Below are 25,362 nucleotides of genomic sequence, written 5' to 3' on the forward strand. Positions count from 1 at the left end.
CCATCCAAAACGTTCCTTCATCTGGACTACAGTCTTCTCCCTCCTCCAACATTGTCCTTCTCCTGGACTACAATACACTGTCCATCCATCCTCCCAAACCTACCCTCTCCTGAATTACAATCTTCTCCTTCCTACCTCCAAAACTGTCCTTTTCCTGGACTACAGTCCTCTATCCCTCCACCCTCCACAATGGTACTTCTGGACTACAATAATCTCCCTCCTTCCTCCAAAACTGTTCTTTCCCCAAACTACAGTCCTCTGTCCTTCCTTCTTCCAACACTGTCCCTTTCCTAGACCACCATCCCCTGTCCCTCCACCTTCCCAAGCTGTCCCTTTCCAGGACTACGTCCTTCTTATTCTACAAAACCCTCCTTTTCCTCAAGTCCTCAGTCCTCATTCACTACGTTTCCTGTCCCGGACCCCGTCCACCTGACCTGCTTTTTGTAGAATATGGTGTCCTTGTTCTATAAGACGTTCTGTACTCTGCAGGTGATGGGTGATCCCGATGGCACTGACTGGCAGGCATTGAGACCTGTGGAGCCCACCCCGGCTCAGTGTTGTGGAAGTGGCTGTTCCCCTTGTGTCTATGATATCTATCAAGCTGATCTGGAATTGTGGGAGAAGGCCAAAGACAGGGGAGACCCCCAAATCCTCAGGAGAGCCAAAGACAAAGAGGTAATAACACGGGGTCTACACATACTTCATATCGGACACATTCATTGGCAGCTTCATATCCCCAGACTAGACATGTGCAGAATGGAAAAATGTGTTTTGTTTCAGATTCAGATTCGATATGTTACAAATTTCGTTTCGTTGATTCGGTTTGGAATTCCTTTAGTTTCGTTTTTGTTTCATTTTGCTTATTAATTTCCTAACGAACTCCAAATTTTCAGAAGAACTCGAATTCAGATTGGTCGAAAAATGATCAACCAATTTGAATTCTGTGTGAAGAATAGCTGATTGTTAAGGATTGGGTACGGGAAGCCGTTCGCCACGTCCTTAACAACCGATGACTCATCAGCTGTCAGTGGACTTCCCTGCTGAGAGCTGAAATGTAAACAAAAAAATGGCGGTAATGATGAATTCAGAAAAAAACAGCGTGGGGTCCCCCCCCAATCCATACCAGGCCCTTGAGGGGGGAACCCACTCCTTTTTTTTTTGTTTTAGCGTGGGGTCCTCCCCCCAAACCATACCAGGCCTTAGGGTCTGGATTTTAAGGGGAACCCCATGCTAAAAAAAAATGCGTGGGGTCCCCCCGCATGGGCCTGGTATGGATTGGGGGGGACCCCACGCTGTTTTCTTCTGAATTTTTCAGCTATTGCTGGCATTGTTTTGTTTACATTTCAGCTCTCAGCGGGGAAGTCCACTGACAGTTGATGAGTCATCGGTTGTTAAGGACGCAGCGGCCGGCTTCCTGGCTTGTTCCTTAACAACCAGCTATTCTTTACACAGAATTTGAATCGGCCGATCATTTTTTGATCCGAATTCGAATCGTTCTGAAAATTTGGAATTCGTTAGAATATACAAAATTTAACTAATTGTATCGAAAATTTGTTACTATTTAATTCTGAGATTCGGATACACCAAATCTCAGAATAACCAAAAATTCATCCGACTTTACATTCAGACCAAAACGAATTGCACATGTCTACCACAGACTATTAGATAGACTTTTGTAAGTGAAGAATTGTAATCAACATCCAATCGGATTCTCTCCTGCCTTCCTTTAAAACATTATTAGACAATGAAAGGTATAAGATTGTACACGCCTATTATCACCCTACCACAAAATACACAATATAAATAAATAATAAAAACACCAGACATATGAATAGGAAAAGATTTTGGCCGCAGTAGTTTAAATTTAAAGCGGTATTAAACCCAAAAATGTGATATATAGTGCAGCTTTCCAATCATTAGATGTGGTGGCTGCATTTGTTTTCCTTTATTTGGCTGTTTTCACCTGGTGATCTGGCCAGTAACGCACCTCCTGTATTAATGAGACATAACTCTGGAGGAATGAGCATAGAAGGCACAGCAGACAGCAGCATTGTCAGTCTAGAGGGAGGATAGTGTTAAATGTATTAGCAAATTTTATATAAGAGAAAGATTTGTGCCGCTCAGGCTGTAAGGGATGCTGATCCTGTGCCCATCGCTGAGTGCTGGCCAGGGAAGGAGCTCCAAACGTTAATTGAACGAAGGATGTGTCCTGAAAGCCACACATCAATGCAAACCCGTTAGCGGTGAGGTGAATGGCAGTCTCAGCCTGGGTTCTTGCCAGGCCATGCCCCCAACGTGTTTCACTCCACCCCTCGGAGCTTAATCATGGGGATCCCCATGACTAAGCTCCGAGGGGCGGAGCGAAACGTGTTGGGGGGAGTGGCCTGGTGGGAGCCCAGGCTGAGACTGACATTCACCTCTCCGCTAATGGGTTGCATTGATGTGCGGCTTTCAGGACACATCCTTCGTTACATTAGCAAATTTAGATACACTAACAAATTGAAGCCAAACTCCAGCTCACACTTTATAATCGGTTACAGCAAACAGTTTTTTTTTTTCTTTTTGGCATAAAGGTTTTACATAAATAAATAAAAGCTGACCATTTGATCACCCCTGTCAGTGTTACGTGGTATGTCTCATCCTACTGGAGAGCTTGTGCTTTTGAAAAACAACAGACTTGCTGCCTGGTTCAATAGATGAAAATAGAAGAAAGAAAGCCTAAACAAGGAAATGCAGCCATCACATATAAGAATTGGTAAGCTGTTATATAAGGTTTGCTTTTGGGTTTAATACTGATTTAACTTTCACTTGAACTTCTATTAACCTCTTATGGACCACCCCAGGCAGATATACTGCGGCTGGCAGGCCCTCCTGCCAAATTCACGTACCTGTATGTGATTTTATGCACTGGGTCTGGGGTCGGCGACCCGTTCCCACTGTGATTGGACACAGCGGGAGCCAATCAGCGGGTCCGGTGGACCCCATGTCTGCCGGGACCCACCGATCGTTCCAGAGAGAGAGAGAATTTATATGTTTATATAGGCAGACTGCCGTTCTGTGAGAGGGGAAGATGGAAATCTTCTGTTTCTGCTAAGCAGGAACACGGATCTCTGTCTTCCTCCAGTCAAAGCACCTCCCCCCACAGTTAGCAAGCACCCCCTAGGAGCACATTTAACCCTTTGATCGCCCCTGATGTTAACCCCTTTCCTGCCAGTTTCATTAGTACAGTGGCAATGCATTTTTTTTAGCACTGATCACTGTATTGGTGTCACTGGTCCCCAAAAAGTGTCACTTATGCCGTGTACACACGATCGGAATTTCCGTCAGAAAAAACTTGGATGGTTTTTCCGACGGAATTCCGCTCAAGCTTGCCTTGCATACACACGGTCACTCAAAAGTTCTCTGAACTTTCTACCGACAAGAACGCGGTGATGTACAACACTATGTTGAGCTGAGAAAATGAAGTTCAATGCTTCCGAGCATGCGTCAAATTGTTTCCGAGTATGCGTGATTTTTTTGCGCGTCCGAACTGCATGCAGACTAACGCATTTTCGGATAGGAACTTTTCCCGACCGAAAAATAGAACATGCTCTCAATCTTTGCTGGCTGAAATTCCGCCATCAAAAGACCAATGGAGCATACACACGATCGCATTTTCCGACAAAAAGCTCTCATGGGAGTTTTGCTAGCGATCGTGTGTACGGGGCATTGGTGTCCGATTTGTCCGCCGCAATGTCGCAGTCCCGCTAAAAATCACTGATCGCTGACATCACTAGTAATGAATAAATAAAAATTTAATAAATATATCCCATAGTTTATAGACGCTATAACTTTTGAGCACACAAATCAATGTACGCTTATTGGGATTTCTTTTACCAAAAACATGTAACAGAATACATATTGGCCTAATTTTTTTTTTTATTGGATGCGTTTTATAGCATAAAGTAAAAAATATTGTTTTTTTTTTTTTTCAAAATTGTCGCTCTTTTTTTTGTTTATAGCGCAAAAAGAAAAAAACGCAGAGGTGATCAAGTACCACCAAAAGAAAGCCCTGGGAAAAAAGACATCAATTTTATTTGGGTACAGCGTCCTACGACTGCGCAATTGTCAGTTAAAGTAATGCAGTGGCGTATTGCAAAAAATGGCCTGGTCATGAAAGGGGGTAAACCTTCCAGGGCTGAAGTGGTTAAAGAAGATCCTTAATAATGCCCACTTAGAGGGCGGACCGTGGTTCACATTTAACCACTTCCCATCCAGGCCAATTCTGACATTTCTCTCCTACATGTAAAATTCATAATTTTTCTGCTAGAAAATTACATAGAACCCCCAAACATTATATATGGCTTTTTTTAGCAAAGACCCTAGAGAATACAATGGTGGTCATTGCAACTTTTTATCTTGCACAGTATTTGCGCAGCAATTTTTCGAACACGTTTTTTTTGGAAAAAAAACAGTTTCATGCTTAAAAAAAAAAAATAAAACATTAAAGTTAGCACAATTTTTTTGCATAATGTGAAAGATGAAGTTACGTCAAGTAAATAGATACCTAACATGTTACGCTTCAAAATTGCACATGCTCGTGGAATGGCGCCAAACTTCGGTACTTAAAAATCTCCATAGGCTACGCTTTAAAAACTGCACAGGGGGACAGGGGCGCTTTTCATTTTTTTTTTTTTTTTTTTTTTAATTGTTAATTTTACTTTACTTATTTTAGTTTGACACTTTTAAAAAAAATAAATAAAAATTTTGATTACTTTTATTACTATTACAAGGAATGTAAACATCCCTTGTAATAGGAATATGGCACGATCGGTCCTCTTTACAGTGAGGTATGGGGTCAATAAGACCTCACATCTCACCTCTAGGCTGGGAAGCCTGAAATAAAAAAAATAAATAAAACGATCACCGCTTCCCAGCCGAGGCGGCGCCATTCCTTTGCAGAATGCAGAGGCCGGGCGTGACGTCATAACATCGCGCCCGGCCTCCGAACGATCATAGAGACTCTGGCGACCATCTGGTCCACCGGAAATCTCTATGGTCACCATCGGATCCTGTCTCCGACACACCGACGGAAGCAGTGAGTCGGTAGAAGCACCGGAGGGCGACGGGAGGGGGGGGTCCCCTCTCGCCGCCCATAAGAACGATCAAGCGGTGGAACAGCCGTTATGATCATTCTTATGGTATAGGGAATCGCCGGCTGAAAAAGCCGATATCCGAATGATGCTTGTAGCTGCAGGCATCATTCAGATATACCCGCACAAAGTCAAGGACGTCATATGACGTACCTTGGGCAGGAAGAGGTTAATTTTTATCTGATTTATGGTGCTTGAGTCCTAAACTGTATATACCAATGTATACGAAAACTAACAAGTTCACTTTAAAGCCTAATTCCTGGTTTTCTATGACTTTAAATAGTTTGTTTCGACCAGCTTGACCCAAACAAACTAAAGTCATAGTAAACCTGGATTTAAACTTTAAGCACTTCCCCCTACTCCAGGTTTGACAATGGATCCATCACTCAGATGATTTGTGATCTTGACCCTTTAGAACCCCAGTGTGCTGCTGAGCTCAGAGGCTTTCAGAGACTTCAAAATCTTATCGGTGGAACAAGAAACTGAGGACACCAACCGGTACCGATTTCAGCTTCCTCCCGGGGCCAGTTTGGGATTGAATTTGGGACAACACCTTGTACTAAGGTAGGCTGTGATCTGCATAATACTGCACTAATATTTATTGAGATTTTCTCTTAAAGTAGTTTACATATTTTGAGGTTTCTCATGAGACCTCCAATGATGGATGGATAGGGGAAGGGGTGACCTTCTTTTGTGCATCAGTATACTTTTTGCTTACTTCATTTTAATTAGGCACATTATTGCTAAACAAGAACAACTTAAAGTGGAATTATAGTCAGAAAAATAAGTCCTGGCTAGATCACTTCAGGCCCCTTTTAGCAGGTATAGCTATTGTGGAAGTGCGGTAACCTGCCAGGATCTCAATAGAGGTTGTAACCCAAGATTCTTAACCAGGCAGGTTGAGGGGATCCAGGGGGTTTGCTTATTGCAGAGGAAACTGGCTTTTCTTCATTATTTTCTAAAGTCCATTTTGGAACCTGGGGCCCTGAGATTTCTGATGCCCCGTACACGCGGTCGGAATTTCCGACAGAAAAGTCCGGTGGGAGCTTTTCATCGTATTTTCCAACCGTGTGTACGCCCCATCAGACGGACTTAGATAGAGAAAATGTTCTATATTTTTCCAACTGAACAAATTCCTATTGGGAAAACCGCTCGTCTGTATGCTGTTCTGACGTACCAAAAATGACACATGCTCTGAAGCAAGTACGAGATGTCGTACGTGTTGTACGTCGCCGCGTTCTTGACGGTTGGAATTCGGTGTGACTGTGTGTATGCAAGACAGCTTGAGCGGAATTCCGTCAGAAAAACCTTCAGAGTTTATTCCGACGGCAAAACCGGTCGTGTGTACAGGGCATTAGAGATCTGGGTAGGATGAAATCTCCAATCTTGGGTCGAGGTTTTAAGAATGCATACAGATAGGGTTGCAACTAACGATTATTTTCATAATCGATTAGTTGGCCGATGATTTTTTGATTAATCGGATAAAATCATAAAAAATTAAAAATATAAAAAAGACCTGAAATACTATTCTGCAGATTTTTAGACAGGACTGTAAAATTATAATGCATGACAGAATCCCTTGTCATATACAGGTATCCTGTCGTGTCTATTCCTCCCAGGAACAGCAATGATGGGGCACTATTCCTCCCGGGAACACCAATGATGGGGCACTATTCCTCCGGGGAACACCAATGATGGGGCACTATTCCTCCTGGGAACACCAATGATGGGGCACTATTCCTCCCGGGAACACCAATGATGGGGCACTATTCCTCCCGGGAACACCAATGATGGGGCACTATTCCTCCCGGGAACACCAATGATGGGGCACTATTCCTCCCGGGAACACCAATGATGGGGCACTATTCCTCCCGGGAACACCAATGATGGGGCACTATTCCTCCCGGGAACACCAATGATGGGGCATTATTCCTCCCGGGAACACCAATGATGGGGCACTATTCCTCCCGGGAACACCAATGATGGGGCATTATTCCTCCCGGGAACAGCAATGATGGGACACTATTCCTCCCGGGAACACCAATGATGGGGCACTGTTCCTCCCGGGAACACCAATGATGGGACACTATTCCTCCCGGGAACACCAATGACGGGGCACTATTCCTCCCGGGAACACCAATGACGGGGCACTATTCTCCCCGGGAACACTAATGACGGGGCACTATTCCTCCCAGGAACACCAATGACGGGGCACTATTCCTCCCGGGAACGCCAATGATGGGACACTATTCCTCCCAGGAACACCAATGGGGCACTATTCCACACCCCCCTCAAGCAGGGGAGCTGATTTCAGCGAGGAGGAGATAGGATGTGTCTGGTCACATGGGCGCCGCTGTATTCTTGTACACAGTATTCACTGGGACGGAGACAGAGGTGGGACTGGCAGGGAGGAAGGTGCCGTTAGACCAACTAATTGATAATGAAAATCGTTGACAACGATTATTACTATCGATTAATCGTTGCAGCCCTACATACAGAGGAGGTCTCTGTCCAGGAGTACAGATGGGAGCCAGAGCAGCAATGGGCTGCCATGTTTATGGATCAAGGTACTGAGTGGTACTGTGTAATGTCCTGTGGAACCAGAGTAAAGGCCAGGAGGCTGAATGTGTTTTTTTTTTTTTTTTTTTGGGATGGAAGACAAAATGCTAAATACTCCTGCAAGGGAAACTCATGTTATGGTGTTTTTCTGAAGTTTCTTTTAAGAAAATTGGGAAAGAAAGCGTTTGTTAATCCAAAAAAAAAAAAATATGGATCCTGCTCTTTTAAAGGATTTTGCACATCACAGTGCTAGTGCTGTATAATTTGGACCCCGTAACACCTAAAAAACCTGGCTGATCCTGCCCATTTCTCCCCTCCCCTATGTAAACAGACCACGATAATCATTGATGCTGAGCCCTGACATCGTGGTCTGCTTACGTGCCTCCGTCATCCGCAGCCTGCTCTTCTGTGTGTGTCCTCGGTCCTCCTCCCCCCTCCCTCCCCTCTCTGCACAATTTTCGGACAAAAAAATTCGAACGATGGCTCCACGTCTGATTTTTGGATGGTTCCTTTCAAAGCAACCTTGTTATTGTGATCTACTTTAATATTCAGTCCTTCTAGAGTTAAAATGCAAATACATCAGAATTATACTTGCCTAGCTACTACCAGCAAAATAGGTCAATACATGTGTAAAGTCTGCATGAACAGTTCTGGTATAAGATGGCTTTCACACCAAGCCACGGGGGGGTGTCGGCGTCAAAGCAGCGCTATTTTTAGCGCCGCTTTACCGTCATTTTAGCGGCGCTATTCGGCTGCTAGTGTGGTGGTATTAACCCCCCGCTAGTGGCCGAAAAGGGGTTAAATCCACCCGCAAAACGCCGCCGGATCGGCGTTTTGCCAGCGGTATCACAGCACTTCCCCATTGATTTCAATGGGGAGGAGCGGTGAGTTCACCGCTCCTTCACCGCTCCAAAGAAGCTGCTGGCAGGACTTTTTGTGACGCCCTGCCAGCGCACCGCTCCAGTGTGAAAGCCCTCGGGCTCGGGCTTTCACACTGGAGTGAATGGAGCCGCTTTTTTCAGGCGCTATACAGGCGCTATTTTTAGCGCTGTAGCACCTGAAAAACGCTGGCAGTGTGACAGGGGTCTTAAGGTGGACCTTCACCCATGCCAATAACGTTTTCTATCCTGGTTCCTCCCCCTTCCTTCTTACATATTTGAAAAATGTTATCCTAAAATTTAGATTACAGCAGGCTCCTTCGGTTCTTTTCCACCCAGTAGATGATTAGACAGAACCCAAGCATAGCCTTACTTCCAAGTGGTCTCCATTTGCATCTGATTAAAACTGGTTCTCTGTTACTGTTATTGATGTATTTTCTGTATTTTTTTGTTTACAATATATGTTTACTATTAACCACAGTTTAGACTATTCCTAATGAACACTATGGTGTATGTCTAGCTGAATCTATCAGTACTCTTACTCCTAGCCATGTAAACTTTGGATATATTATGATATGTGATGCTTCAATATATCCTACCTAACATTTGAATGTATTTTTTTCATATGGTCTAAGCCAGAGTTTCTCAACCTTTTTTTTTAGTCAAGGCACCCTTAAAATTATGAACAGTCCTGAGCCACCCCATTCTAAAATGTAAAAAAACGATTCTAATAGCTTTACACAACGCAGCAACATCCACACGTAGGACACCCAATGTTAGAGGTGATTTACTCTCCCAAAGCAAACACATGTTTGCACCCTGGTACTGACTAGTATTCCAATGTTTCTCTTCTCCCTCAATTTCTCTCTTTCTCAGCTAATGTCACCCCAGTGCTGAGGGAGAGGGGCACAGGCGGGCCAAACAAGGATGCTGTGGAGGCAACAGACATCCTCCTTATAACCTGAGGACGTCATTAGTTGTTAGGATGACAGTGTCTAGAAAGTCATAATGGTGCATAATGAAAACTTGTGGCTTTGTGTAACTAAAAGACAGGCTCGATCCACCTGCTGGCTTGTATACAACATTTGATCAATTTTTGGACATTTTGCCAAGGCACCCCTGAAGAAACCTCAAGGTTTCCCAGGGTGCCTGGGTACCCTGGTTAAAAAAGGCTGGTCTAAGCCTCAATAAAAAAACATTTCCCCCTTTTTAAAAATATGTATTACCTTTTTTTAGTGCTGAAGGACAGCACTTCCTGTTTTATTGCCTAGTCAAGAATGATGTCAGGCCCCCTGCTGCCTCCTGAGATGTTCACTTCCTAGAAGGCAGTGTATTGCTGATGGGTGCATGTTGTTGCGCAGGTCTCTAAAACCTGAATGATACAGCAGCCAGTCTCTGTCAGGTCCTGCAGCACATCTGTGCACACAGAATAAGTAAAGACCAATAAGATATGAATGTTGTGGGAATGGATTTCCTATTTAACACGATAAAACGGATCTAGACTCAAGCCTGGGCTTTAAGCTCCCATGACTTGGATGAATGAAAACCTTCACAGACATATTCTATCGGTGTTTACACAACTTTATGGTAAAGGTGGTAAAAATGTTAAATACTGTAGATTAGGGTTAGGTTTCAGTTTAGATCAGTCTTTCTTAACTTTTTGCTCTAAGGATCTCAAGGAACCCCTGAAATTATTATCTCATCTACAGCTCTCAATACATTTTTTAGGCTGGGTTCACACTTGAAAATGCAGCAACTCACAGCAGGATCCCGGTGCGTCTCCATTCAACGTTTCAGGTTCAATTTCAGCCCAAATTTTTCGGCTGAATTCGGACCTGAAACGGACCAAAAGACGCACAGGACTCCTGTGCAAATCTCACCAGAACCGCTGAGATGTGTGAACTGGCTCTAGAGAGATCTGATCACAATCTCCTGCTATACGAATTGGATGCGGGGAAAACCCACATCCAATTCACATAGGTGTGAACCCAGCCAATGGTCAATGAATTGTAGGTACAGTGCATCCGAAAAGAACTCACAGCTCTTCACTTTTTCTACATTTTGTTATGTTACAGTCGCATTCCAAAATTGATTAAATTCATTATTTTCCTTAAAATTCTATAAACAATACCCCATAATGACAACATGAAAGAAGTTTGTTTGAAATATTTGCAAATTTATTAAAAAAACAAAATGAAAAAAAAAAACAAATGTACATAAGTATTCACAGCCTTTGCTCAATACTTTGGTGAAGCACCTTTGGCACCAATTACAACCTCAAGTCTTTTTGAGTATGATTCTACAAGCTTGGCACACCTATTTTTGGGCAGGACCTCTCAAGCTCCAACAGGTTGGATGGGGAGCGTCGGTGCACAGTCATTTTCATATCTCTCCAGAGATGTTTAATCGGGTACAAGTCTGGGCTCTGGCTGGGCCACTCAAGGACATTCACAGAGTTGTCCCATCGCCACTCCTTTGTTATCTTGGCTGTGTGCTTAGGGTCATTGTCCCATTGGAAGATGAACCTTCGCCCCAGTCTGAGGCTCTGGAACAGGTTTTCATTAAGGATGTCTCTGTACGTTGCTGCATTCATCTTTCCCTTGATCCTGACTAGTCTTCCAGTTCCTGCCGCTGAAAAACATCCCCACAGCATGATGCCACCACCATGCTTCACTGTAGGGATGGTATTGGCCAGGTGATTAGCGGTGCCTGGTTTCCTCCAGACATGACATTTGACATTAAGTCCAAAGTGTTCAACCTTTGTGTCTTTAGACTAGAGAATTTAGTTTTTCATGGTCTGAGAGTCCTTCAGCTGCCTTTTGGCAAAATCCAGGTGGGCTGTCGTGCCTTTTACTGAGAAGTGGCTTCCATCTAGCCACTCTACCATACAGGCCTGATTGGTGGAGTGCTGCAGAGATGGTTGTTTTTCTGAAAGGTTCTCCTCTCTCCACAGGGAAATGCCATCAGGTTCTTGGTCACTTCCCTGACTAAGGCCTGATAAGGCCTCACCTGATCGCTCAGTTTGGCTGGGTGGTCCATTCCCTGGTGGTTCCAAACTTCTTCTATGTACGGATGATGGAGGCCACTGTGCTCTTTGGGACCTTCAATGCTGCAGACATTTTTCTGTACCCTTCCCCAGATCTGTGCCTCGATACAATCCTGTCTCAGAGGTCTACAGACAATTCCTTGGACTGTATGGCTTGGTTTGTGCTTGACATACTCTGTTAAGTGTGGGACCTTAGATAGACAGGTGTGTGGCTTTCCAAATCATGTCCAGTCAACTGAATTTACCACGGGTGGACTCCAATCAAGTTGTAGAAACATTTCAAGGATGATCAGTGGAAACCGGATGCACCTAAACTAAATTTTGAGTGTCATGGCAAAGGCTGTGAATACTTATCTACATGTGATTTTTTTCGTTTTTTATTTTTAATGAATTTGCAAAGATTTCAAACAAACTTTCACATTGTCATTATGGGGTATTGTTTGTAGAATTTTGAGGAAAATAATTTAATCCATTTTGGAATAAGGCTGTAACATAACAAAATGTGGAAAAAGAGAAAGCGCTGTGAATACTTTCCGGATGCAATGTATAGCAATAAATATGCAGATATAATAAATAAATAAATTGCATACTAAACATCTGAATTAAAGAGCCCCAAAAGCATTTTTGTTGCCCTAGTATCAATTAGTGGTAGCCGCAGGGGGAAAGTGTTGGGCAAGTATAAACCTGCTGTGTTGGCAGTGGAACCCCTGAGGACTTGTGGAACCCTTAAGTTCTGCAGATCCCGACTAAGAAACCCTGGTATAAGTCTACTCACAGCTATTATTTTTTTCAGGGGGAGAGTGAATGGTTTGGATATACAAAGAGCGTATACACCCATCAGCTCCATAGATGCAAAAGGCTATTTTGATGTTTTAATCAAGGTAATTTTCATATCTTATACAATAATTTTATTAATTTAGATAGAAACCGCTTATTCCACAGCACTCTACACACAGAACCATTCACACTTGTCTCTGCCTCCTAAGCAGCCAAAGGCTAATGTCTGTAGCAGATTCATACAGATGCTATGGGGTTGATTTATGTATACCGATCTCTTTTTAAAAGGGAGGTTGCATTTTGTAAAGGGAATTTTCTCCTGAGCTTAGTGAATGTGGTGAAATGTAACTTTTCAAGGAATACCCAAGTAAAATAAAAAGCATTTTTGCTTGCAGTGCTTTGCCCAATTCACTTATCTCTGGGAAGAATTCCCTTGGAAAGTGCAACTTCCTTTGCAAAGTGAACAATCTATTTGCCTTTAGTAAATCATCCCCTATTGGTTTAAAGAGTATGGATAGCCAAAATCGTTTTTTTATTTTTAAGTTTTTAATAGAGTAGGAAAGGATTTAAAGCAGAACTAAAGTCTACAAATACTCACCTCAGCTCCAGTGAGGCAACATTGCCAGCATGGGCATCTTCTCCCTGACTTCTTCTGGGGTGGAGGTCCTCAACTCTAAAATATAGGATTTCCCATCACTTTCTGTCTCGGTGGTAATGGTCACCAGGACAAATAGAAGGATGAATCTCCTCTGCAGGGACACAAACCTCAATAATATTGGCAGAGGGTCTATGCTATCCAAAGCAGAAAACCAGATTTGCCTTTACATACACTTTAAAATGGTACTATATACTAGGCATGTTTTACTTTAATGCATTCTCTGCATTAAGGTAGAAAAACTCCCCACTACATTTCTGTGTCCACAGTCAACCAAGATGATTCATTTTGTTTCCGTTCAGCTAGCAGGCTGAATAAAACAAACAAACAGTCGCAGTGGATGGAGGATCCCCCTCGCTGGGACATTGTATTCTAAGGCCTCATGCACACTTCAGTCAAAAAACGCTGCCTTTACAGATGTTTGAGCTTTTTTTTTTCCTCTGCCTCTAAACTCCCCTCCGTGTTAACCTATGTGTCCATACACCATATAGGTGCTAACAGGAGTTTGCGTTCAGGAGAGGAATTTTTGAGCATAAAAATGTCTGATGCACCTAAACGCGTGTAAACGCATCTGAAAGTGCGTTAACGCTAGGTGCTTTCAGTGCTTGAGCATTTTTTTCATTTCAGTGGCCAGAATAAATTAATATTCTGTCCAATCAAATGAATAAACATCCAAGCGCTTGACACACCTAAACACGCTTGAAAAAACGTGGCTTAGGAGCGTTTTGCAGCTGCCTTTTTCCTGCCAGAAGAAAAGCGTTTAGAAGACCCCCAGTGTACGTGAGGCCTGAAAGGGCGACTCTTCCATTGTTAGAATACACCAGCCAGCAGCTGCAGCCACTGATCAACAAACGTTTTTTAATGTATTCATTCGACCAAAAGAAGATCTAACGATTGACATCTGCGAACAGGGACGGTAAAACATTGACCAAAGTTCAGCTGATCCCTGCTAAACCATTCAAATTTCTTCTATGGCTACCTCTACCAGTGGTTTGTTGTCGCTGCGGCTGGTCCCCACCAATTTGCCCAACCTACCCTATCTCCTGGGTTCTGGAGGCGGGTACTGAGGGCATCACAACAATAGGCTCCCGCTACCCTCATATTGCTGGGACAAGGGAGCAGGGACAAGGCTTGCCAGGTGCTTTGTGTGTCTACAGATGCAGAGCTGCTGTACATATCTCTTAATTAAAGATCAGACTGTCATTGTAACTAACACCCAAACCCACTGCATTTGTTCCCTTGATTTTTCCAATGTATTTGTTTTAAAAATTAAATGCCAGCCAAAAGTATTATTTTATATGTAGATAATGTGAGAAGATGTGTTAGATGCTCTGTCTAGTTTGTATTGCGCACTGTGGCCAGGTTTTTTTTAAACCTGTCCTTGGCAACAATGTTGTCATTGAAACGGGCAATAAGAATAAAACTGTGTATGCAGAACTAATAATATAAAAGGGTTGAAAAAAGTAGAAACTTTCTCAAAAATTGCGGACTTTGTGGGCATAACATGAGGCAGTAAATTATAGAAAAGTATATCTTTATTACAAATATTAAAAAACATGTAATAGCAAACAAACACCCTTTACTTGACAAGGTCAACAGGTACCCAATAGCGCAAAACTTGAAGGCATGGATCCTTGCAAAAGTAGGTATAAGTCCGGAATTCACACAGAAAATGATATGTTTATAAATAGATTAGGTCCATGGTCTCCGCCATGTTAGCTTGTCAATGCGTTTCCCGACATAAATTGCTTCCTCAGGACATACTGGTTAGGTGCTGCTTGACCTTGAAAACCAGGTATGGAGTGAAACAACACACAACAGACTAGGAGCTGATTCAGTCTATTCACAGATCAAATTGAAATATTGAAGGCATAAAGTTCTCCTGGGTTACACCCCGCACAGGGGAAGGAAAAGTAGGATCCAATCCCTAGAGCGATCAAGTGAACCAATAATAGTGAAGTAAAATAAATCACTATAAACTCAGTACCAAGGGTAGACAGGTCAATTAGACGATTTTACTCGAGATTATCATGAATATCTCTCAAGCCTGAAGTTGAACCCTTTATACAGTATTTTACAAAAGTGAGTACACCCCTCACATTTTTGTATTTTATTATATCTTTTCATGTGATAACACTGAAGAAATGACACTTTGCTACGATGTAAAGTAGTGAGTGTACAGCTTGTATAACAGTGTAAATTTGCTGTCCCCTCAAAATAACTCAACACAGAGCCATTAATGTCTTAGAAGCTGGCAACAAAAGTGAGTACACCCCTAAGTGAAAATGTCCAAATGGTGCCCACTGTCAATATTTTGTGTGGCCACCATTATTTTCCAGCACTGCCTTTACCCCACTTGGGCATGGTGTTCACCAGAGTTTCACAGATTGCCACTGGAGTCCTCTTCCACTCCTCCATGATGACATCATGGAGCTGGTAGATGTTAGAGACCTTGCGCTCCTCCACCTTCAGTTTGAGGATGGCCCACAGATGCTCAATAGGGTTTAGGTCTGGAGACATGCTTGGCCAGTCCATCACCTTTACCCTCAGCCTCTTTAGCAAGCCAGTGGTCGTCTTGGAGGCGTTTGGGGTCGTTATGTTGGAATACTGCCCTGTGGCCCAGTCTCCGAAGTGAGGAGATCACGCTCTGCTTCAGTATGTCACATGTATGTACATGTTGGCATTCACATTTGTGAGATACTGTATATCAAGCCAAATGGCCAGTCAATCAGGAGAAGCCTTCCGATATTATGTAGGATATCCCATGTCTGGGGACTCAATAATATAGCCAGAGCCAACCCTGGTAGGGTGATGGATACCTTAGAGGGACTCAAAAAATGGGTGTCCCCAGAATTAATAATAATATTACTTTTTAGAAGAGCTGGGGAAGGCTCAAAGCTCCGTCGGCTTTTTGAGGTTGTCTGTATTTCGCTAATCCTAGCATTAGATTGTGTAATTAATTTAATTGCCCAGTCATCCTATGGAGTGCTGCGGTAAACTGTATACATGATGTAAATACAGACACATAATACTCCTGTAATTGAAGAAACAGAAATGTATATAACATCAACTGTCAGCACTCTTACTAGCCTAAAGAATGGCAGGCTGTGTCTTCTGATACCCCCGTGTCACCTTACATCCGTGTCTGTTCTTCTCCATCACCTTTAAATGATATTTTATAAAACATTTACTGCATGTCCTGCTCCCAAAGTCCTAACTAACCTCCTACAAAGTGTGTGTATTCCGCTCTACAGTTCCAGCATTTTAGAGCTTTTACATAAAAAATATGTCAGTGTTTTATACTCCTCTTTTATAAAGGTCACAACTTATTTACAGAATTTTTCAGTATCTGTTTGGTCTTTATTTTAGCTATAAATTATTGATACAAAGTACTCAGCGTTCAAAGCATGCTAATTCTAATGTTAATCCTTATAGGAAAGCCCAGTACAAACTCCATATTTAATGTCAGTCAGCCATAGACAGATCGAAATTCCTGCTGAACCGGCTGAATTTCGATCCATCTATGGGCAAGCTTGTTGTACTGAAGTTAATCTATCGATCGACTTCTTCAGTACAATCAGCTTGTCGGAGTATTTTTCATGCAATTACTGCCGCTGGCTATTGCCAAAGCAGTATTCATTGTATTCTGATGGCAAGGAACTTCCCGCTGTCAGAATACAGTAGCACAGCAAGAGGGATCCCCCTTCAACACTGAATGTGTTGATCCCCATAAGCGAACAATTTTCTTTTCTTCAAATCGTGGTTGAAGGAAAGAAAATTGCTTAATATTTGGCCAGCCTTAAGCCCCGTACACACCGGCCGGTTCAATAAAAACCGCCTGACATTTGGCCCTTGTGTATAGCAGCCGGTCCAACAGAAGCCGGCCGTTGGGCCAGCTTCTGTTGGACTATCATGCTGGAAAGCCAGCAGCCAACTGACAGCCGGCCCACTGCCATTGACCAGAGTGTTCTGGCTGGGGGGGGCCGCCCCTGTCAGAACACAAAAGCTCAGCGGGAGAGATCGGTGTACTAATGTTGGATCGTTAATACAGCTGCTCCGACCGGGGCTGATGTTGAATGGAAAAAAAACTTGGTGTGTACCAGGCTTTACCCATACCGTCCCATCTCTTATTAGGTGAGGAGGGGGGTGTGTTCCTCTGAATCATTCTACTGTCTGTGTAATCTGATCTTTTCTGCTCTTAAAGGAGAGCATACACTTTTTTTTTTAACGTTCTCACTGGGATCTGGAATTGGAATCTTCACAAATTAATATTACAAATGTAAAAAATCCTTCAGATTAACAGGAGTATAAATAATTGAAATTCAATGCAGAAATTAATATATGATTTGGCATTTTGACCATGGATTCACTTTAACCACTTCAGCCCCGGAAGATTTTACCTCCTTCCTGACCAGAGCACTTTTTGCGATTCAGCACTGCTTCTCTTTAACTGACAATTGCGCGGTCCTGCGACGTTGCACCCAAACAAAATTGATGTCCTTTTTTTCCCACAAATAGAGCTTTCTTTTGGTGGTATTTGATCACCTCTGCGGTTTTTATATTTTGCGCTATAAACAAAAAAAGACCGACAATTTAGAAAAAAACGAAATATTTTTTACTTGTTGCTATAATAAATATCCCCCAAAAATATATAAAAAAAACTTTTTTTTTCCCTCAGTTTAGGCCGATATGTATTCGTCTACATATTTTTGGTAAAGAAAATCGCAAAAAGCGTATATTGATTGGTTTGCGCAAAAGTTGTAGCATCTACAAAATAGGGGATAGTTTTATGGCATTTTTATTATTAATTTTTTTTTTTTACTAGTAATGGCGGCTATCTGCGATTTTTTTTTTTTTGTCAGGACATTATGGCGAACATATCGGACACTTTTGACACATTTTTGGGACCATTGGCATTTATACAGTGATCAGTGCTATAAAAATGCACGGCAGGGAAGGGGTTAACACTAGGGGGCGATCAAGGGGTTAAGTGTGTTCCCTAGTGTGTGTTCTAACTGAAGGGGGGAGGGGACTGTGTAGGGGAGATGACAGATCACTGTTCATACTCTGTAAGAACACACGATCAGTCTCTTCTCCCCTCAAAGTACCGAAAACTGTGTGTTTACACACACAGATCCCGGTTCTCGGTGTGTCACCTGCGATCGCGGGAGCCCGGCAGTGATCGTGACCGCCGGGCACTCGTATCAGCTCCCGGGGTGAGCAGCGGGCGCGCACGCCCCTAGTGGCCACAGTGCGAAGCGACGTAACATAACGTTGTTTCGCCAAGCCGTGCCATTCTGCCGCAGTAAAACTGCGGCGGCTGGTCGGCAAGTGGTTAAGGTCCATTTTACAGACCATGTACCATCTGAGCCTTTGGTGTTTACTCTTATTTAGAGCTCACCATCTGATGGTAGCAAGTAGTAAATATGAAATATGAAGTAAGTTATGTTTACCCAATTAAAAAGTAAAAAGTGATTTTTTTTTTTATAGTACTGAACAATATAAAATCTATGTATACAAAAACCATAACTTCTTTTCTTCTTAAAGGAAATATTCTTGCCGGGATGTGTTGGTGTTCAGTGGCATTGTTACAGAAGCTAAACATGGTTTGTAGAGCTTTTGGTGCATTTTGCCCCCATAAAAGTCTCAATCACCCCTCCCTTGTGACTCATTAAATGACAAATGTGATCAAATTGTCCTAGACACTGCCAAAAGAAAGTACCTTTAGTACTGGCCCCTGCAGAGGGATGAGCCAAGGAGTTTTAGTTTAGCCTTGCTTGACTTGTAGGCATGACTTGACTGTCTTCAGGCACCATTCTTGCATCCCTCTTAAAGAATTATGATTTATTGAGTGTGCTGAGCTTTCATATTCATAGCCATATAGAGAGGCAGAGGAGGGAGATTTGTCAAGATACTGCCAGCTTCTCGTATTTCTCTAAGGATATTAAAGTTTTGTTCCAGGAATTCAGCCACTTTGTAAAAAGCGAAGGCACACTATGATTTAAGTCAAAGGAAGTGCATGACATCTCCTGGGCTTATCTCTATTATTTATATGTGACAGGTTTATGGCTTTGCCAAAGCATACACTGGCACTCGGATCTGTGAGAGAAATAGAGAGAGGCAAACAAAGCAGCTATGCCCACCCCTCCCCTCTGCTGCCCATTCACAGAAGCCTTTGTATTTTGTGAATGAGCCCACATAATACAAATGCTTCTGTGATTTGGCAGGAGTAGGGGAGGAGCAGGCATAGCAGCTGCACTGACTCTAATGTTGAAGATGCTAAGAGGTGAAGCATCAGCTTCAGACTCTCTGAAAAACAGCGATAGCCATCTTCTGGGAGTACAAAAACACCTTCAGATGTAAATTATAGAGATAGGCCCAGGAGATGTCATGTGCCTCTTTGGACTCAACTCATGGTGTGCCTTCACTTTTTAGAAAGCAGCTGATTCCTGGAATTCAAGATTCTTTAAGAACCAGACATGCTTTTCTAACTTTACCTAACTGTACAATCAATGCCTGAGAGCAGTTGGCCAGAGATGTGAGGTCCCTTTGAAAACAGCCAGACTAGTTGACTATAATCTCATGTCTGTGGCCAATTTGATATTTTAACCTATTCATAACATATTGAGGGAGGATTGTTATCCCCTTTGATTATAAATAAATATAGCAAAGCTACCTTAATGATTAGACAAGCTTTTCTCAAAAAGGGTTCCATGGTACCTTGGGGTTCCCCCAGATGTTATTATTATTATACAGGATTTATATAGCGCCAACAGTTTACGCAGCACTTTACAATATAAAAGAGAGAAAATACAGTTATAATACAATAAAATACAAGAGGATTAATAGGGCCCTGCTCAGAAGAGCTTACAATCTAATGTTGCTGGGGGTTCTGTGGATAGTGAGGAATTGTGCTGTGATGTCCTACTGACTATGAATGTATGTAGACAATTTTCCACTGACATCCAGGGGGTGATTTACAAAAGCCGTGCACCATCAGTAGAGGCGAACGGCGAGGAGCAACGCACATTTCCATATTTACGAAATGGTGCGCTAGTAACAGAGCGCAAATCCCCCATTACTATAGCGATCTCGGCGCACAGGAGAATGCAATCTGTGCGCCACTATGGACATGGCACATGGCATCTCCAAATCAATATTGACAGAAGAGGGAGGTGCCAATATTATGGGGGTGATGTGAGGAAGTTTAGTAACAACTGCCCAAGTAACAAATATGCCCAAAATAGAATGAGAAAGTAACTTTTTCAGAGAAAGCCTGCTGTGCCCGGAAGTACGTTTAGAACTGTGTGAGATCAATGTAAGCACTGCATCAATATTTTTGATGTTGTCAATCTGTGTTGTTTGTAGGTTGTTAGTTTAACTTTGATGTAATTGTGCTGCATTATTTTGCAAAATCTTCCTCAAGCTGTTGTGACTACTAAATGTTTAAATCCTTAAGAGACTGTCCGTTTGTGGGCACAGTCCTTTTAACTCCTGTTAATTTCCTCTGCAAAATGGTCAGACCTCAAAACCATATTCTGTTAGTGTCTCATATTAACATACATGTGTGTTTTGCTTTCCTTGCTCTTTTCCAAGTCCTGTCTTATTGACCAACAAAATTTGTAGCAAATTTTTATGTGTTTTGTTAATAATTTATTTTGCAGATGCATGCTCAATCCAAATAATGCATTTTACACTCCCCCCCCCCCCCCCCAACAATTTTCATGCAACAGATTTCAAAGCCGCAGCTTAACTAGGCTGATTGGCATGGCAAAACAAAAAAAAGTGTGATTTGTCTAAAAGCTACTTTCCTGGTGCCTTCATGGTAGCATATGCATGTGTATGTTGCCATGGATAGGCACCAGGAAAGGAAAATTACAGAGAGATAAGTATTCAATTTTCCATTTTAGCGTAGTGGTTCTCAGCCTCAGTCCTCACCCCCGACAAGGCATGTTTTGGGAATTAATCCTAGCTAAATAGCTGTCCAAAATACAAAGCCATTGACTCTGATTTAAAGCACCTGTGCAAGATGAAGGTAAACCTGCAAACATGGCCTGTTGGGGGTACTTGAGGACAGGGTTAAGAACCACTGATTTAGAGCACTGAGCTAAAATCTAGCTCAAGACAATCCTATTCTAATTGTGTGCATTTGAGGGAAACCAAGTGAGTGTTAGAACCCCTGCTTGTCTTTTTTTAGGTTGGGCTTTGTGTCCCTTTTCTGAAAATTGGCTTCACTTTCTGTCACATAGCCAAACAGAAAGTGAGGGTAAAACCCTACCATTGTCTTTCCTTGGGGACACACAGGTCAATCTAACTAGTGTCCCCAGTAGCAAATTGCACTCTAGCACTTTGTTTTGTACACTCCAAATTATTAGGTATTTTGGGGTTTATTAAAGGCAAATCCACTCTGCAATACAAGTGTACTCGCTGTAAATCTGAGGGGAAGCACTGGTGACTTTATCATCCAATCATGTAGAAGCAAAGATGCTGTTTTTTTATTTTCCTTGCATGTCCCCCTCGGATCTCCAGCAACTGCACTTCCAAGTGCACTTGTAGTGCAAAGTGGATTTGCCTTTAGTAAATAAACCCCAAACTCCAAGATACCTAATCATTTAGACCCCTTTCACACTGGGGCGGTTTGCAGGCGGTATTGCACTAAAAATACCGCCTGCAAACCGCCCCTAAACAGCCTCCGCTGTTTGTTCAGTGTGACAGCCCGAGGGCTTTCACACTGAAGCGGTGCGCAGGCAGGACGGTAAAAAAAGTCCTGCAAACCGCTTTTTTGGAGCGGTGAAGGAGCGGTGTATTCACTGCTCCTTCACCGCTCCTGCCCATTGAAATCAGTGGGACAGCGCGGCTATACCGCGGCAATACCGTGGCTATAGCCGCGCTGTACGAGGGATTTTAACCCTTTTTCGGCCGCCAGCGGGGGTTAAAACCGCACCGCTAGCGGCCGAATACCGCTGCAAGAACGACGGTACAGCAGCGCTAAAAATAGCGCTGTTGTACCGCCGACGCCCCCACCACCCCAGTGTGAAAGGGGCCTTAGGGTGTACTCCGCAAAATGCTAGAGTGCAATTTACCTAATAGGGAAACTATTTAGATTGACTTGTGTGTCCTCATGTGTGTATGTCTAAATGATTCGGCCTCAAAACACACACCTGTGTACATATGCACTTCCGGACAAATGTATATTGCTTCCTGCTTCAGTGTGTGTGTGTGTGTGTGTGTATATATATATATATATATATATATATATATATATATATATATATATATATATATATATATATACATATACACAGTGGGGACGGAAAGTATTCAGACCCCCTTACATTTTTCACTCTTTGTTATATTGCAGCCATTTGCTAAAATCATTTTAAGTTCATTTTTTTCCTCATTAATGTACACACAGCGCCCCATATTGACAGAAAAACACAGAATTGTTGACATTTTTGCAGATTTGTTAAAAAAGAAAAACTGAAATATCACATGGTCTTAAGTATTCAGACCCTTTGCTGTGACACTCATATATTTAACTCAGGTGCTGTCCATTTCTTCTGATCATCCTTGAGATGGTTCTACACCTTCATTTGAGTCCAGCTGTGTTTGATTATACTGATTGTAAGTGTAAGGAGTCATTTCTACACTGATCACCAACATAAAAGGATACTAAACTGTTTAACAATATAAGGTACAGTTTTCCAATGGGTGACCCACACTGAATGCTATTGTAAGGGGACATGTCTCCTCTGACTGCTAATGTAAGGGAGTGCAATTTTTCTGGCTATTATTATTATTATTATTATTATTATTACCACTATTTAAGGCAGTGTAACCCCTGGGTGTCAGATACTCTGGGTACACCACATTCGTTATTTAAAACTTTCTACAATTCATTGATATTATTTTTAGCAGGGGCTCCCTGAGGCCTGATGGTTATTTGAAGGGGTTCTTAAAGGTAAACAGGTTGAGAAAAGCTGGATTACACTATAAATATGTATAATAAAGAAGTATGATTTTCCAGATCCCATTAGTAATGGATGTGTCTGTTATTATAGATCTATGAACATGGTCTGATGTCACAGTATATAACATGCTGGAGAGAAGGAGACTTTGTATCATGGAGGGGACCATTTGGAGGCTTCCCGTATAAACCCAAAAAGGTCAGGTTCAAGGCTTCTCATGTACAAGGTGCTTCTTCCTTTAAGTACAACTTTATAACTTGGTCTAATTTGTTGAATATTTTAGCCAATTAGGTGCTATTATTTTTTTTTATTAATTAAACCATTAATTGAAATTAAAAAGAAAGTCACTTCAAAGAAGAAGCCAAAGAAGTCACTTTGTTGGGATTCAATTCCCAACTAAATAATTTTTGCAGTCCATAAATTACTGTCAGGGGCTGTATGTGAACATTTACTAGTTAGGAGACAGACCAGCAATTCTTCCATGGGACTTAGGAATTTTTCAAAAGAATATTGATATGTTTAGGTCGATGCATATATTTAAATGCTTATTACAGAAAGCATATACACTGATCAGCCGTAACATTAGGATGACCCACCTAAGTTTGAGTAGGTCCCATTTTTGTTGCCAAATCGGTCCCTTTAGCCACCAAATTAGCCCTGACCTGTTGCAGCTTGGACACCACTAGACCTCTGAAGGTATGTTGTGGTATCTGGCACTATTCAGCATCAGATCCTTTAAGTCCTGTAAGTTGCGAGATGAGGCCTGCATGGATTGGACTTTTTTTTCCAGTACATCCCACAGATGCTTGATAGAATGAGATTTGGAGAATTTGGAGGTCAAGTCAACACCTTGAACTCGTTGTTGGAGTAACAGCCACATGAATGGCAGGGCTGAGGTTTCCCAGATGAACAGTGCCCAAAGCATCACACTGCTTCTGCCAGCTTGCCTTCTTCCCATATTGCAATTGGGTGCCATCTCTTCCCCACTTAAGTGATGCACACGCACTGCATGATGTAAAAGTGATCACCTGTCAGTGATCCTAATGTTATGGCTGGTTGATGTATATGGGCCTTTGAAGCACTTCTGACTCAGGATCATGGCGTTTGAATGTTCTCTATGTATTTGTGTGACTTTCCTTTAAAGAAGAATTGTCTTTACAATTTTTTACACTGTCCTGCCCTTACATGGGACAGAGTACAAGTAGTACTTTATCCTATGTTACTAGGTGCTTCCTAAGTCTAGTTATGAGGTCCAACCTGCACCTTCTCCCCTCCCCCCACAACAAATCCAACAACAGCTAGCAAGGAGACAGACTCTTCTTGACTCAGAGCACTTTCCTGAGACACGAAAAATGGAGAGGGAGGTAAACATGTCAGCCTCTTGTCTCTCTGCATTCCTCCTGTCTCAGGAAAGTGAACTGAGCCAAGACAAGTTGCTGTTACAATGAGTCCGCCTCCTTCCTAGATGTTGTTGGATTTGCCGTGGGAAAGAAGTGCAGGTTGGACCTCATAACTAGACTTATGCCCCGTACACACCATCCGAAAATCCGAAAAGAAATTTAATAGGTCACGAAAATTCTCGTACGACAGAAAAAAAAAAATTGGAAGTGATGTAATGTGTTGTAGTGTATTTGTATTGTATTTTCGGATGACAACTGTACTGACTGAATGAAAATCGTACAATCTGTTATCGTACGAGGAACATTTTTGTGCTTGGCAGATCGAATAATATCTGATGAACGGTCGTGATCGACTCTCGAAAGCTCTGTACTAACGATCCGATTATCGCACGATCGCGTCAAAAGCGGTATTTTTCGTCCGATTTTTGGATCGTGTGTACAAGCCATTAGGTAACACCTAGCAACATGAAACAAAGTATCACATGTACCTTGTCTCATGGGGGGCAGAACAGGGTAAAATGGTAATGATAGATCTCTAAGTGCTTCTGTTTTTTCCTACAATACAAAACATAACATTAAATTAACTGATTTGCAGGCTTTTTGGGTAAAGAACTGGTGGTTATGGATGTTCTCTGTCATGCTTTGCATAATACATACTGTATATTACTATATACAGTGCCTTGAAAAAGTATTCATACCCCTTGACATTTTCCACATTTTGTCATGTTACAACCCAAAACGTAAATGTATTTTATTGGAATTTTATGTAATAGACCAACACAAAGTGGCACATAATTGTGAAGTGGAAGGCAAATGATAGATGTTTTTAATTTTTTTTACAAATAAAATATGTGAAAAGTGTGGCGTCAATTTGTATTCAGCCCCCCTGAGTCAATACTTTGTAGAACCACCTTTCACTGCAATTACAGCTGCAAGTTTTTTGGGGA

At 42.3% G+C, this 25,362-nt stretch overlaps 1 protein-coding gene across 2 annotated transcripts in view; it reads left to right on the forward strand.

Annotated features, from left to right (window-relative positions):
- CYB5RL (cytochrome b5 reductase like) overlaps positions 1 to 25,362 on the forward strand; it is a 35,865-nt gene that overhangs the window by 1,188 nt on the left and 9,315 nt on the right. For both annotated transcript variants that reach the window (XM_073593476.1, XM_073593477.1), the window contains exons 2-5: positions 490 to 675; positions 5,548 to 5,696; positions 12,409 to 12,496; positions 23,109 to 23,213. In XM_073593476.1, the coding sequence (XP_073449577.1) occupies positions 490 to 675; positions 5,548 to 5,696; positions 12,409 to 12,496; positions 23,109 to 23,213 (528 nt within the window). The remainder of the gene's footprint in view (positions 1 to 489; positions 676 to 5,547; positions 5,697 to 12,408; positions 12,497 to 23,108; positions 23,214 to 25,362) is intronic.

This window comes from Aquarana catesbeiana, linkage group LG07 (assembly GCF_042186555.1).
Source record: "Aquarana catesbeiana isolate 2022-GZ linkage group LG07, ASM4218655v1, whole genome shotgun sequence".
NCBI lineage: Eukaryota > Metazoa > Chordata > Amphibia > Anura > Ranidae > Aquarana > Aquarana catesbeiana.